General features: G+C 40.9%; 1 protein-coding gene across 3 annotated transcripts; it reads right to left on the reverse strand.

The window, feature by feature from the left end:
• Positions 1–1,466: 1,466 nt before the first annotated feature.
• Positions 1,467–15,205, reverse strand: rbm18 (RNA binding motif protein 18). Of its 3 annotated transcripts, XR_014595813.1 has the most exons (7): positions 15,002–15,205; positions 14,028–14,141; positions 9,225–9,351; positions 8,295–8,381; positions 4,933–5,033; positions 2,702–3,245; positions 1,467–2,599 (listed from the first exon to the last, which is right to left on the reverse strand). XR_014595813.1 is itself a non-coding variant. In XM_083983887.1 (6 exons), the coding sequence occupies exons 2-6, from the start codon at positions 14,132–14,134 to the stop codon at positions 3,062–3,064; spliced, it is 600 nt and encodes a 199-aa protein (XP_083840013.1). In that variant the 5' UTR covers positions 14,135–14,141; positions 15,002–15,205; the 3' UTR covers positions 1,467–3,061. The 3 variants fall into 3 exon arrangements, 2 of the variants coding, with proteins under 2 accessions (XP_083840013.1, XP_083840012.1); XM_083983887.1 differs by having other exon boundaries at positions 1,467–3,245; positions 8,301–8,381; XM_083983886.1 differs by having other exon boundaries at positions 1,467–3,245.
• Position 15,206: the final 1 nt, after the last annotated feature.

The following is a 15,206-nucleotide window of genomic DNA, read 5'->3' on the forward strand; positions in this document are numbered from 1 at the left end:
AGCCTGCAAACTGAAAAGCGCACGGGCTCTTTGTTGTTTTTTTTTCTTTTCGTTTTTTAAAAACACACACTGCTCTGTGTGCGCGTGTGTGTGTGCGCGCGCGATGCGTCTGACTACTTCCACTCTCACACACAACACTAGAAAAGTTTGGAAGCTCTGCAGAGACGAGGAGTCGCTCGCTGCTCCTCAGAGAGCCTTATTTAGAACAGAAAGATTTCTTCCTTTCCCCGTTCCTTTCGCCCCCCCTCCTCCTCCTCCTCCTCCTCCTCCTCCTCCCTCCTCTCTCCCTCCCTCTCCACTTTTGGGAAGGAGTCTGACTACAGGAAGTGAATCAAATTGAGGGGCTGGCAGCTTTTACTCCGAGGCTTCATAGGTGCAGCGGGAGACCGCAGGAGGCTGCAAAAGACGACGAGAGCGCAGCAGAACGAGAAGCAGGAGCAGCGTGTCCGCGCGGAGCTGCAGTGAAAGTTTGCGCGGCTCTCGGGGGCCTGGCTTGTAAAGTTAAAGGAGGAGGGGGAGGGAGGGCGAGGGAAGAGTTTCATATGCGTGAGAAGGGTGGACATAGTTTGGACAGAAACTTAACTCAGACTCTTGGCTGGTGTATGTTTGATATCTCAGGCATGTGCAGCGGCTGCCAGAAGGAGGAGGAGGGGGGGACGATTGGAGTTTATTTGCTACTAGAAATATACAACTGGTGCTGAGTGTGGAAGCAATAATTAACATAGATACTCACGAACAAATAGACCTTCAGTCTCATTACCAAGAGTTAGATTTAGTGCAGCAGCTGGAAGAGAAAATAAAGATCATTGAAAATACAACAGAGAAACAATCATCTTAGATTTATACAAATTTAATTGGGTAAAATAAAATAAAATGAAATAAAATAAGTCATTTTTCACGGTGTAATTATTTGCTATCTTATTTCAGTTCTATGTATCGTAATAATTTTGGTTCTATTTTGCAGAATTAAAAAACAAATTGTTTTTCTTTCATTTCTAGACTCATGTCAAATATAGGCTACTGAAATTCTGCAAACACATAATGTGTAGGCTACATCCGCATATTTACACTGTGCAAGGCAGAACAACAACAATTATACAAAATAGCATATTATTTTATTATATTATTCGATGTATAAATTCAAATTTTCCACAATTTTCGATGTATATCTTTTGACACAATTGTCAAATGTTTTTTTTAGTAATGTATGCAAACGGTAGGCCTGTGGAGCAAATGCAGATGAAACAGAAAGTCTCGGGGTCGTTTCTCCAAAGGGAAGCCGGGTAATTACAGGATGTGTATGAGCCCACACACCGGTTTGGATCGATGTGTCAATCATTAGGGTTTCCCACCAGGAATCCCTGAAAATCTATAGAGTTCAGAAAGCATCTTATCAAAAATAAAGCATGATCGACAAAAAACAATAAACGTCATTATTCTAGAGAAATTAGTAAAATATTTTTTAACGAATAGGCTTTTTTATTAAAAAACAGATAAATACATACATGGAGGAGAGACCATTCTGCTGACATGATGGATATTTGGGGGGTGATTTCACAACAACAAAGAAATAATAATTTAAAAAAGGGTGATGTCGAGAGGTAGGATTTGATTTCTTCAGTGCGATCGAAAATTCTGCTTTTTCACCTGATCCAGCGATTCTACTAAACTCTGTCCCTGTTGTGACGTGGTCTGCACTAATATACGAGTTCAATATTCTCTGTAAACACTGGCTCTGCAGAGCTTTGGTTCTTCACGCCAACAAATTCACACTCTTCACTTCTCCAAAATATTCTGCCTCTTTTATGCCTTGAAAATGTTTTTTTTTATGTAGCTTCACACAAGTCAGATCGTATTGAAGAGCACTGACAACACACAGAAATCAAGAACAACTTAACATTTTAAAAATGTTTTTCCACATTGACCTCATATACAAAAGCCCGACAAAATATCCAAATTATTCACAAAAAATAATTTAAAAAATTCAATATTCAATATATTTTGGGGTTAAAAAGTAAAAAGTGGGATTATCAGTTTGTACAGGAAATATTGTGGTGTTTCTCTCTGGTTCTTTACGTCCTTTTTTTTTTATCCCTGCATTATTGTTATTATCCTAATGAATCATCTGCCATTAATGAAATGCAGCTGTTTTACCTTTCCTAACAACCACTTCCATGTTGTTAACAACTTATATGAAAACATTCTATAAAATGTCATAAAACCACACACTGCAGATGAGATATTTAATTACTTTTAATTGAAAAATGAAAATAAAGAGAGTGTGGCAAGATAAATAGCACACTCTGCACACACCACACCAAAGTCAGTCAAAAGAATTTGACCACAGTCGTATAAAAATTGGATCCAGGGGAAAAAAGGGAGCAAACTTCTAAGAAAATAACAAGGAACTTCAAACAAAATCCTGAAGCTTACACTGAGTGTTGCTGAGTGGCTTGTGACTTATCTTTTCAACTCCATTCATACAAACCTGTTATAGATCTTTTTATTTCTCCCTCTTCATTGGCGTCTTGAATAAAGACAAATACTGAAAACTAAGGCCCACAAAAAAACATTCTCTCTCTCTTTTAAATAGCATGATCTGAAAGTAAAAACACATGTCAAACACAATAAGAACCTCTGCATTTAGACTCTTTAAGAACATTTCTCCACCCTTATGGCAACCGAACATCACATGACTCACCTCTGTGTGATTCACCTGCATTAAATATCTTGCAGAGGTGAGGGAGCAGACTGATGTGGGACACGACCTGCACAGGAGTCTGGTATGGGCCAGTTTTCAGACTAAACAATACAAAATGATACTGTAGCCCCCCCAAAATAACTACACCACTTTCAGTCCTTGTCCATACGTGGTTGATGTGATCAATCCCAAAAGTGTCTTGAAAAGTATCTTTGAATGACTTCAAAAAAATCTTTTACTCCCAGATAAAGTCTGTATAGAATCTAGTATAGAGTCTGTTTGTGTGTGGGTGGGGGCTGAGGTGTGGTAAATGGCAGAGGGGGGTTGTGGGGGATCTCCAGATTGAGCAGGAGGATGGGGTCATCTCCTAAACTTGCGGAAGGGCCTGCTCTGGTTATTGTGGTGTGATTTAGAGTAGGGCTCCCAGCGTTTCCTCTCTGGCGGTTTGTTGTAAACGTAGGCCGATGGACCCGAGTAGTTATCATCTGGATTCTCGTCCATCATCTGGAGCTTGGCCTCGATGGCGCGGATTTTTGCACTCGTACTAGAGGGGGAAAAAATACGGAGAGAGAGGAGATGTGAGGAGGGAAAAATACCAGTGTCTGTGCCGACGGTGAGAGAAGGACCGAGTGATGGACAGATCTCAGCTCAGGCTGAAGGGGAAAAGAAGAGGAGTTAGAAGTGCTCTTAGTATTAGTAGAGATAAATGAAGGGAAAAAAAAGAAACGAGTACAAGCAAAAGATTACCCGTTGTGCTTCACGAAAAACAGTGGAAAATCTGTATTTAAATAGTGGAACAGAAGTTGAAGGAGCGAGTGAGAGGAGGCTGCGAGGAAAATGACGGTGCAAGCTGAGAGGAAGAGCGAACGAGGGAAGGAGTGAATGTGTGAGAGCGAGGGAAAGGGAACATCTAGAGGTGGCATCAGGGAAAAGCAGGAAGCGAGTGTTTATATTTCCTCTCTTGTGCTGTGCGGAGCGAGTGATTTTCAAGTTTACACTAGAATCCAAGTGTGCAGTCTTTCCTGCAGAAGAACCCCCGTCAGCCCCGCGGTTTGCTCCGCGCACTGGATTGTTACGGCCAGAGTTGACACTGGGAGCACAAGAGGCCCTTTTACTGACTGAACAGTGCTTCCATTCGATTGGTGTACTTACAGCGCGTGTGCATATGCGAATGTTAGGGGGTTTTGCAAAGTGTAGCCACAATAATGGAACGTGTGATCATTTTTTGCTATGACAGAACTTCAACACTTCCACCCAGACGTCTCCAGGAACGAAGTGTTGGTCAAAGACGAACTCGGCTTGAACTGAGGTTTGTGGTGAAAGCGACAAACCCACAAGTTTCTCCTGTAATAATTCCAGGAGCGAGCTGGAGTGGGGACGGAGAAAAGTGTGACAGGTTAATTAAGGTGTCAGGATGCTCAAGAGGAGCTTGTTTGTGCTTCAGTGCCCGTGGCTGGTCAGAGGATACAATAATTGCTCTCATGGGAATAAGGGTACAGGCTTTTAGGCAGTGTTCCCTGAAAGGCATTTATGGCTCATGAAAAATACAAACTTCAGAGGAAAAGTTCAAACCCCCATGAACTTTCTCACATTCGTAAACCTGGTAAAATTGCTGCATAATCTGAATTTGAATGTTGAATTGTCAGTTTTATAAACTTACAATGTCATGAAGGTATTGTGTGAGGGGCTTTCAGATGCTGTTTGACTATCAAACACAGTGTTTGGTCAGCTTTATTTTTTTTTTAACGCTACTGCAACAGCCTCTGACCACATCTGTGAGCGTCAGTGGCTCAGGCGGTAGAGCAGGTCGTCCAATAGTCAGAGAGTTGGCGGTTCTAATCCCGCTCTGTCCCAGTCTCCTTGGGCAAGACACCTTGCCTCATGTGAATGCGTATGACCACCACCGGTGTGAATGTTTATGAATGAATAATGGTTTCTGTAAAGCGCTTTGGGTGTTGGGAAAAAGCGCTATATAAATGTAAGCCATTATTATTATTATTATTATTACATCTGAGCAATCTTAGCTGACAGTTTTAAGTTCCCACTACAATGTGATGCTGTCATATTCAGATTTACTCACTCAATAGGTTTTGGGTGTAAAAGCTACAGGCTCAATGTGGCTGTTTTAAGGTGGAGAGGAGGGAAAATACTAAAGGTGCAACACGTAGTTTCATGCTTCATTAGAGGTATGATGCTGTGTGTGTGTGTGTGTGTGTGTGTTTTGTACCAACCTGAGGTGATTGGCTGTTACGGGTCCTTCCTCTGCTGCACCGCTGCACGACGGCTCCAGGCTCGGAGGCATCGTCTTGTCGTTTCGGAAACCTTCAAACCTCTACAGGTGATACACATGGGCCGAAACCAAAAAATAAAAACAATGATCCACACAAAGAGTGGTGGACAGACAGATGACACAGAGAGAGACAGACAAAGGGGTAAAATAACAGATACAACAGAGACAAGTAGATAGTAACAGGGTAAACAGAAGCAGAGAGGCCACTGGGACATCGACCTCTGACTTATTCACATCTAGTATCTTGTATCCAGATATTATAGAACAAAAACATGGGTATTGCTTATATTTCTGAGCCAGGGCTTGTGTCTGTCATAAATGCACTGTCAAGAAGGTTCTGTGTGACATCTGTATTTAGTTGCAACTAAACACAGGTTTAGCGCCAAGTTTAAATAAGACCAATCGCAGTAGAGAAAGAAGCAGACAAAGTATACGAAAGCATCAAGAACATCAGGCCTCATAATAAATACTGACAGCAGCTCTCTGGAGAGCCAACTCCAGCTTCTTCCCACAAAGTTGAACATTATTAAACTGTAGCATTGATTTTGTTTGTGTCTGGTCAAACAGACAGAAACCAAACAGGGCCGTGCCTCCAGCTCACGTTCACACCCTAAGGCATGAGGGAGGATAAAAGTGGGAGCAGCTGAAGAGCAACAACCAGCGTCTGCACTCATTCTTTTCAAAACCACCTTCCAAACATCTCCACCAGCCAACACTGAATTCTTGAAACCTGTGGAGAAAGAAAAAACAAAGACAAAAAACAAAAAAACGGTCACATGATGGGTATGAGAGAGAGAGAGAAAGAGAGAGAGAGAGAGAGAGAGAGAGAGAGAGAGAGAGAGAGAGAGAGACCCCAGCGTCTGGTGCAGCAGCAGCCATTGGCAGGAGTGTGATGCTAAGAAACCATCTGACAGTGTTGCAGCTGGTGGACGTGACACTGAACCAAATGAAGTTGCAATGCATAGAGTTACATACTATGTACAGAAGCACACACACCATCTTGCATTGTGTACCAAGAAATAAATAACATGTATAGCCATCAGCCAAGAATAGGTCGAAAACAATGACCATTCCACCAGCCAGGACCCTTCCCTTCCACCTATTTCTACAGGCATGTAGCTGGAATGTAGAAAAATGACCCAACTGCTGCACTTCAGATTTTAAATAGCCTGCACTACAAAACTATACGTCTTTAACATGAGAGAGGGTTGTGGGCTAAATTATGAATACTGCCACAGGAATGTTTGGCTTAAAGCCAATGTGACTAGCACTGCAAAAAAAAAAAGATTGACTATTCTGCTCATTATTTATTCCAATGAATCAATTCATCTTTTGTTCTTTGGAGTGTCAGAAAATTGTGAGAATTTTCCCAAATCCAATTTTGGCTGATTTAGATTACTTGGTTTATCTGATCAAAAATGTACAATTACTATACTTATTTACTTTACTTTTGTAGTAACTTTTTGTAGTCATTTTTATAATCATAGTTTTTGTCTAATCATCTTAAAAAATGCTTAAACTATTAATGGATTAACAAAAATAATGAATGTTCTGTCAAATGACTAATCAAGCGATCAACTATTTACTTCATCTCTAATTGTGACATACACAATTGGTTAAACTCCGTAATGATAAATATAAAACAATACTGTAATGAGTTGAGACACAATTGTTAAAGTGTTGAAATGGTAGATTTGGAAATCTATGGATGTTTGTAAAAAGTTGGACCAAACACTTCAATATTTAAACGTTCATCAGTGCGATTTCCTCCCTTTCAAAGCGATGTAATAAAGTCAAGATGTACGCCTGGAAATCCGACAACCAACTCCGCGCCAACTGTCTCTGACTCACTTATCCCGACATGTCACTTCTCTCTCACTGAGAGTCAGTGAGGACAGGCGCGCTGAGAATTAAAATATCACATTCAGCTGAACATGGGCTGGCCCCACTGGTGGAAAATTGTTCAGATCTTACTGGTATAATAATAATACAGATTACACTGTAAAAAAAAACTACTATAGTATCTCCATCATCAGGAGCATCAAGACAGCAGCACATCCAGCTACAAGGCTCTGTTGTTGATCAGTAACCCTATTTCATTGGGTATCTTCTACAGGAAGAGGTTTGGAAAATACAGCAAGTTGTTGAACTGTCAGTCTAAGCTTTACCTCCTTTGATACTTAACAATGACACAATAGATTCTGATTGAAATGTTAAAAATGATGCATCTCGCCCTTCATCTCTGTCAGAGTGTCCAAGAAACAACACCTGACTGATGCACTTCTGTCACATTAGCCTGTCCATGATGCTGTTGTGCCCCAGTAGACAGCAGCTCTTACAGCCTGCAGTGACTCACTTTGCCTAAGACTGAGATGTTGATAGGCTGCTACAAATGTTATGCATACTTGCCTTATGTCACACACTTGGAAAGATGCATTTTTAATAAAACATGCAAGATGCATCAAAAGAAAGCCTAGGAAAACTGAATTCATACTAGAAATGAGATGAGGTCATTGGCAAGTGTGAGGGAACAACATGAGGAAGGTGCTGACACTGAATTAAGTAGTGAAAACTCATTTTTTGTATTTAAGCCACAGAGTGATGTAGAGAGACTGGTATTAATGGAACATTTGGGATATAAACAGCTAAGATTGAAGTTTATAACAGCATCAGTAACCAGAGAAACTATTTTTGGTTGGGCTGATTGACTGAATCCAGCTCCAATGAATCTGTGAGCAGATTTATCCTACAACGTGTTGCCTGAGAGGCGGCAGCGTTGACCTTGACCTCACTCTACTATGTGTTTGTGTGTATGTGTGTGTGTAGGGCGTGATTCGTCTCTATACAGGATATCCCTTCACCCATTGCCAGTAGGCTGTCCATTGTTAAGAGACAGGCATAAGCTGTGCTGGGATCCCACTGCCCTGCGTGTACTGACTACTGCAGTAGTAATGTGAAAATGAAAACCAACAGATGCTTTTCATAGTTTACCAGTGGGACCAGTGCCAGCACGGTTTGTCTCAAGAATATTGCTTATTTATCTACAAGTTTTATTCGAGTTTCTACCAGTGAGACTACTACTTGACTTTTTTTTTTTTTTTAATCTCTCAAAGTCAATTTAATTATTTTTCTTATGCACAGATATAATATATATATATTTAGTTAGATAGTGGACACACCACACACTGCAGCTGCAATCAGTGTCATTAACACATTTCTATGTTCTTTAATCCACTGAGCAATGAGGATTATTAATTATAATATAATTATTATTATATAATGGAAAAGGCTTTTGATACTCACCCTCACCTGTGCATGCGCCCAGCGCACGACCAGCTTCTTGGACAGAGCTAGTTTCCCATTTAAACACTGGATTGCCCTTTCTGCCTCCTGCAGACATTCACAGAGAGGAAAAGACAAACAGATTTTTTTTTTTACAGTTATGATTAAAATCAGGCTTGGTGATTACACTCCAGTCATTAAATCATTAGTCTTCACAACAGAGCGGTGGCAGAAACAATAATAGATGATGATGGACCTCACTCAGCCCGACGTGCGTGCATGTCGTTTTATCTCATCAAATGAGCAAGTGGCTTTGATGCTAAATTACATTAATGAAGTACTTCTATCTGTGTGTGTGAGAGTCTAAGTGTGCGCGAGTGTGTAAGATAAACACACACTTCCTCTGTATAGTCCTTTTGGGAGGGCTTCATATCCCACTGATGGACACTAGCTGTGAAACTAGATGTTTATCATGATCCCCAGGCTCACTCCAAAACAAATACTGCCCGCTGAACCTGTGCAGCTCAGCGGACTCCTTTGAAGTCCTATTTTTTTTTAAATATAGTTCACTTCAAAAAGACAAACAATCCAGTCCTGACTGCTGCATGACTTCTCATAAAGTTTGTAGGGCCAGTGTAGTACAGGAGGCAGTACTTCTTCTCAATGAAGCTACAGTACTTGATTTGATAGAATCAATGTCGTCATACAACAGTGCATCAGTGCATGAATGCAAAATTTGTATTGGTCTTATATTAATAATGATATTCCCAACAATGCTTGACAGTTTGTAGAATTTGAATTTTTAAATTAAAATTACAATTATTGTTGACAAAAGTTAAACTTTTTTTTATTTGTATTAAATGTGTTGTTTTGTATTTAAAAAGTGCTGTAAAATATACAAGTAATACAACATGAATTTAAAATGAAATACAAACGTCATCTTGCATGTACCTCTCTGGTGCAGAAGTTGACAAAGCAGTAGCCGCGCGGCTGTCCCTCTAAAGGCCCAGACTTATGGAACAGGAAGTCAAACTGTTTCACTTTGCCAAACTTCTCCAACAACTTCACCAGGTGATATCTGCAGAGGGAGAAGTCATGTGACAGAAAGCAAAAAGTACCGTAATCTAAGATTAAGACAGAAAACAGACAAATAATGAGACAAATGTAGGCTGAGATTTTTTATATAATCTATAGCTCCATTATGATAAACGACATATACACGGCCACATAGATCTGTTCCACACTGAATGTGTCAAGTGGGGCTAATGAGAATGACAGCCTTTTCTCCCTGACACCTTTTTAGCAGCAGGCCAGCTGGTGAGGCAGGCCAGTGATAGTAAATCTCTTATTGAGACAATGCTGAGGATACAGTAGCAGGACAATGAGGGAATAAAACAGAGGAAGCCTCAAATCCCCCCTGAGTGCCGAGCTTTGCACAAACAACCTCCACTGACTGTGTGGACCTGCCTGAGACTGAGTGCAAATGAACATAGATATGTGCTCACTAAACAGATATGCAGTGTGTGCGTGTGAGTCTCTGTGTGTGTGTGTGTGTGTACGCGTAACTGACCGCTCGCTGCCATGGGAAAAAAAACATTTCTTATGATGGTGTGAGTTGAGCAATGAGTTCAGATCAGAGTCGTGTGTGCAGACTATATTTGCTGTATTACTATGTTGCTGCTGGATTATGTAAATTACCAGGTGCTGGTGGCTTGTTTCCAACACATGTGGAGCAGCAGGTGCTTCACTCTCAAAGTTATTGTGCATGAAATGATAACAATGTGCAATGTATGTATGTTAAACTTTAACTGTGTGTGTGTGTGTGCACAACCAGGACACTGAAGCAGCTAAATCAGTGTTTTTCAACCTTGGGGTCGGGACCCCATGTGGGGTCGCCTGAAATCTTGAGTAACTGATAAAAATTACTGATAAAAATATATTTTTAACCAATTACTACTCTTTTTAAAATTGTGATTAAAAACATCATACCCAATCTTAAACAACTGTATTCTATACTTTCACTTACTCGAATATAAATCAAGTTCAAATAAAATGCAGCATATACAAATATCTGATATTATATCCGATGCAGGAGATTGGAGCCATGTATGGCATTCATGCAATTGTGTCTACTAGCTCTTTGGCAGTTTCAGTTGTTTTTTCTCACTACACTCAATAACCACTACACTTTACAACTCAATAAAAAACTATTTGAAATAGAAATATCTCAGCTGGCACACCTTGATTGACGTCACAAATGTATGGCAACCCCGCGATCACATGACTGCACGTGATTGCGGGGTCGCCAGAAATTTGTGATGTCAAAATGGGGTCACGAGCCAAAAAAGGTTGGGAACCACTGAGCTCAATGTAATATTTTGGAATTTATTTATTTACACCTGTGCCTTTCCTGCAGTGAAATATCAAAATATCATGTTGAAAAAAAAAGGCCAAAATAAATTGAAACTGCACCAAAAAAACAAACAAAACAAACAGCATTTTCCTGTGTTGTTGTTTGTGTGACTGTTCAGGCCCCAGAATGACGCCAGGTGTTTTGTATAACTGTCCAAGAGGAATTAATAATTGTGCCCTTATATTGTTCAGCTGATTGTTATTTAGAATCCTGTAGTGGTGTGTGTGTGTGTGTGTGTGTGTGTGTGTGTGTGTGTGTGTGTGTGTGTGTGTGTGTGTGTGTCTCGCCACAAAGTAAAGTGAATGACGTTAATGTGCAAGCGTGCACTCCTATGTGTGAATGGGACGCTGAGGGTGACGTGTGGGTTTAAGCTACAGGTTGTACTAATGTCTTCCACCCCTCTACGACTCCCTGGAGGATTTGAGGCCGAGGAGAATTTCTGCTTTTCCCAGACAACACCCTAAAGTCCCCTATGTGAAGGTGGTCTTTTCCTGCACTGAGCTGATTTCAAACAGGAAAGCTTGTGCTAAAATAAAGTTTACCATATTACTTATAGAAACTCTCTGCACTATTGTACTCAAATAATTTGCCTTTAAATTTTGTGCACCCATGAACTTTCAAAAGGCATTCATCAAAGCCAAATACAACTAAGATGCTGTTAAAAAAAATGAACCCTTTTAATACTATGATATATGCAAATATATATATACATATATAAATGGAAGAGAGATTCGGTGCCAAACGCTCTAAGAACATTTTTGGACGCCGGTGGACTGGGCTACAATGGGCCGCTCCTCCTGGGGGCTGTAAAAACCACCGGAGGAAGAGGAGGAGAGGGGGGGGGGGGGTAAGGAAAGGGAGGGAAAGGTTGGGGAGAGGGAGGGTAAAGTTCAGAGAGGGGATGTTGACGGCAAGGTGAAAGGTGGAGGAAGGGGGGGGGGGGGGGCAAAAGAAGAGAGGAGGTGAGAAGCCAGGTAGGAGAGATACACGAGCTAGGAAGCACAGAAGAGGAAGGAAGGAAAAGGGAGAAGGGCCAAAAGATTTGGTCCAGAAAAGTGCAGGTCAGAGGGGAAGAAGAGACAGAAGGAAGGGACGTGGTCGGGGGTGGTGGTGGTGGTGGTGGGGGTTGGGGGTGCTCTAACTAACTGAACCTTTACATATTGTATGTAAAGCAAAGCCTCCGCTCTGGGTCCGATGACGGTTACAAGTGCTTTCATAAAAAATTCTGACAACTTCCAGATACAACACAAGTTAAAATGTAGCAAGAGGGCCGGAGAGAGAGAGAACAAAGAGGAAGGAGGTGATGGATCACCACTAATGAGAAATTCCCTCTTTGAGCAGCCAAAGGCACAAAAGCATGAATAAGTGGTGAAAACTGGGGTTTCACCTGCTCTGTGAGAACAGGGATGTCTGTCTCAGCTGTGTGAGGAGATGAAGAGAAGAGTTACAAACTAGTGACTGATCTCTGGTCCTATGACAGGTTTACATCAGTTGCTGAAGGGGATGAAAAGTTTTCTCAGGAGAGAGTTGCACAGAGAAAATAAAAGGAGGAAGATGAAGGATTTTTTTTCAAAATCAAGGGCTTGGAATACATTTTCTCCAGGTCGAACCCAGCCTGTCATCTGGAACCAGGATGCTCCATGGACAAAGATCTGATACTGTTAGTGACTGGCTGAAAACAAATGTAATATTCTGTAATGTGAGCTGCAATTCTCTCTTTGATAAACAGGATATTATGAAAATTTGTTTTTTTTTTTATTAATGATCAGTATCAAAGTGAAGTCTGACCAGAGAACAGCAAAATGAAAATGAAAGTGCTGCCTCTTTATCGCATCACATCCTAATTGATCTAATGCTTCACCAATTGCTTGACCAACCTCCTTTGCTAATCCTGCCCTATACTACTGCTAGCACCACTATGTTATCCCAAATAACTGCATATATAAAAACTATATCAATATTTCTCTTAGGAAAAAACTCACTGTTGATACACGTACAAATCCATCAGTCATATTAATCAACTCTTCATACTAATTTGTTTTGCACAAAATCTATCTTGCACAATAAACAATATTACTATTCACTTAATATATTTATTTTGAAAGCAGTGTGTGTTGTGCAACGTATTTGCGTCATGTATTCATAATGTCCACCTTGACTTTAAGGTCCACATTCCTCCGTTGCACTGAGCTTTGGTTTGGTGTACCGGGACAAACAGAGGGAGTACTGCGTATGCTATCCAGGAGCTAATTAATCTTCCCAATCAGCATCAGGGGCCACGGGCATTTCTCTTGTTTTCCCTCCATACTGTGCAGCAGTGGCCTATTTAAGGAGAGGTAGAGCAGAGCTGGGAAAGGGGAAGGAAACGCCTGTCTAGACTCCCACCTTAGCTCCAGTCCATACATTCTCCAGCAGCCCCCACAGGCACACAAACACACCCCTCACCCCGAAAAAAAAACTACCTCCTCCACCTCACATTGTGCATAAGGGTGCCCTCCACTCTGTGTGCGAGTTTGACACACAAATGTAACAACTGGAGGACGTTTGCTTGTATATACGATGTCGTGTCTAGCGAGAGTCACTAATGATCAACACAGACACCTCAGTGTGTTGAAGCCTGCACCTCTACCAGCTGCCACCCAAACATCAACTGTGTACTTAAACATGCTTACACACACACAAACACACACACACACACACACACACACACACACACACACACACACACACACACACACACACACACACACACACACACACACACACACACACACACACACACACACACACAATCAGCTCCAGACTGACACAGAGAGAGTAAACAGGGCAGGTGAGTGAGGAATGATGGCTGCTCCTTAGCACAGCAGGTCTCCACGCCTCGCTGCCTCTCTTTCACACACCCAGCCCTGTCTGCTCAGTCTCAGTCTCAACACATACACACACACGCTATGCATACAGTTAATCAATCATATGTGCACACACAATGTGTTGCCTCTCCAGGCAGGTTAAAAAGCACTGCTTCAGGTTTATGCCATGGACGGCCTACCAGCCTCTTCAGATCGAACACTTGTAGCTGCTAAAATCAAACACTAACTTTGTTGTTCATTCAGCTGCCTGGATATTTAATTTGTATAATAATTATAATATAGCAATATTTACGGTTATTTATTCATTTATTTATGCATTACTTATTTATTCTCCTTATAACCATGTTCCCCTGCTAGGCCCATGCATAGGACCTGTATGTATCCACTGTTTGCACTCTTTTCTGTGAATTGATTGATTGTGATTATCTAAATAACTAAAAAATAAACTAACTAAATAACAGCGGATTTACTTACTCTGTGATTTTGGGATCAATGTTGCCTATCCACAAGCGGTTTCCGTCGTGAGAAACACTCTCTGAAATGATGGAGGCATTCTCCACCGAATCTGCTGCAGACGACATGAGTACTCTGTTGGACACAGAAATGTGTGTTTACAGAGAGAAAGCATATGTTTGTATTTATGTCAGTGTGCAACTATTAGGATTGATTAGAGCATGATGGAAGTAACACTGCAATACGCAGAAAAAAAAGAAACAATAAGAAAGGGAAAGTGTAAGCAGGCAACTCATGAAGCTTAACTGTTCATCAGGAGGGTAAAGAGGATTTATAGCTCTATAGGTCATATAGTCAAACATACAAACAATGGTAGATTTATGAATCGGATGAAAGTGAATAGTGTCAATCATGGAACCCGTTTACACACAAAAAAGTGAAACTATTTCTACCCTGTTCTAACTCAACCTAACACATTTTAAAGGTGCTTCTCTCCACCATTACAGTTATTTACAGTGGGCGCATTGTTTGTAATGTTTAACACAAATGTTTAACATAAATGTCAAAGAGCACATGTGTTTCATGCAAAATATACATGTTTAAATCAATATTGGGGCTGTCAAAAAGAGTTTTAGACGTTAAACGAGTATGGGAAGAAGTTGGAAAGTTATTGTTACTAACAGCTTCATGTGAAGTAATTAATTTCTGCAAAGATAAGAAATAAAAACAAGTTATTCTCAACAAGTTATCTGATTGACTGGCCACCAGCTAATGTTAGCTTAGCCAAATGTAAGCTACTAAATCGACCACTGTCCGCTCCTTGTTGTTGTTAGCTGGCTGAGACGGATCCGGGTGTGTGCGGTGACACTAATCTCAATCATCCAGGGAGTGAAATGTTTAGTTGTGATCATCTAAACTGATCCACTAAACAGTTAACAGACCGTTTTAGATTAAAAGTGCTAGCAGCGAGCTAGCTTAGACGCTGTTAGCTTTACCTGCTCGTTCTTCAAACTTTACTATAGCGACTGACTTCTTCGACTCAATCTACTACTGATCCCACTTTCGGGATGATTCTGCCGCGTCAAAACGTAGCACTAGTCATTTCGATAATGTTTCTCCTTTACGTTTTCCTCATGTAAAAAAACAAGCCAGTTTAGCTTTAGCACGAATGATGAACAGTCGCAGTCTGACAACAAAGGC

Source organism: Trachurus trachurus (assembly GCF_905171665.1).
Source record: "Trachurus trachurus genome assembly, chromosome: 12".
NCBI lineage: Eukaryota > Metazoa > Chordata > Actinopteri > Carangiformes > Carangidae > Trachurus > Trachurus trachurus.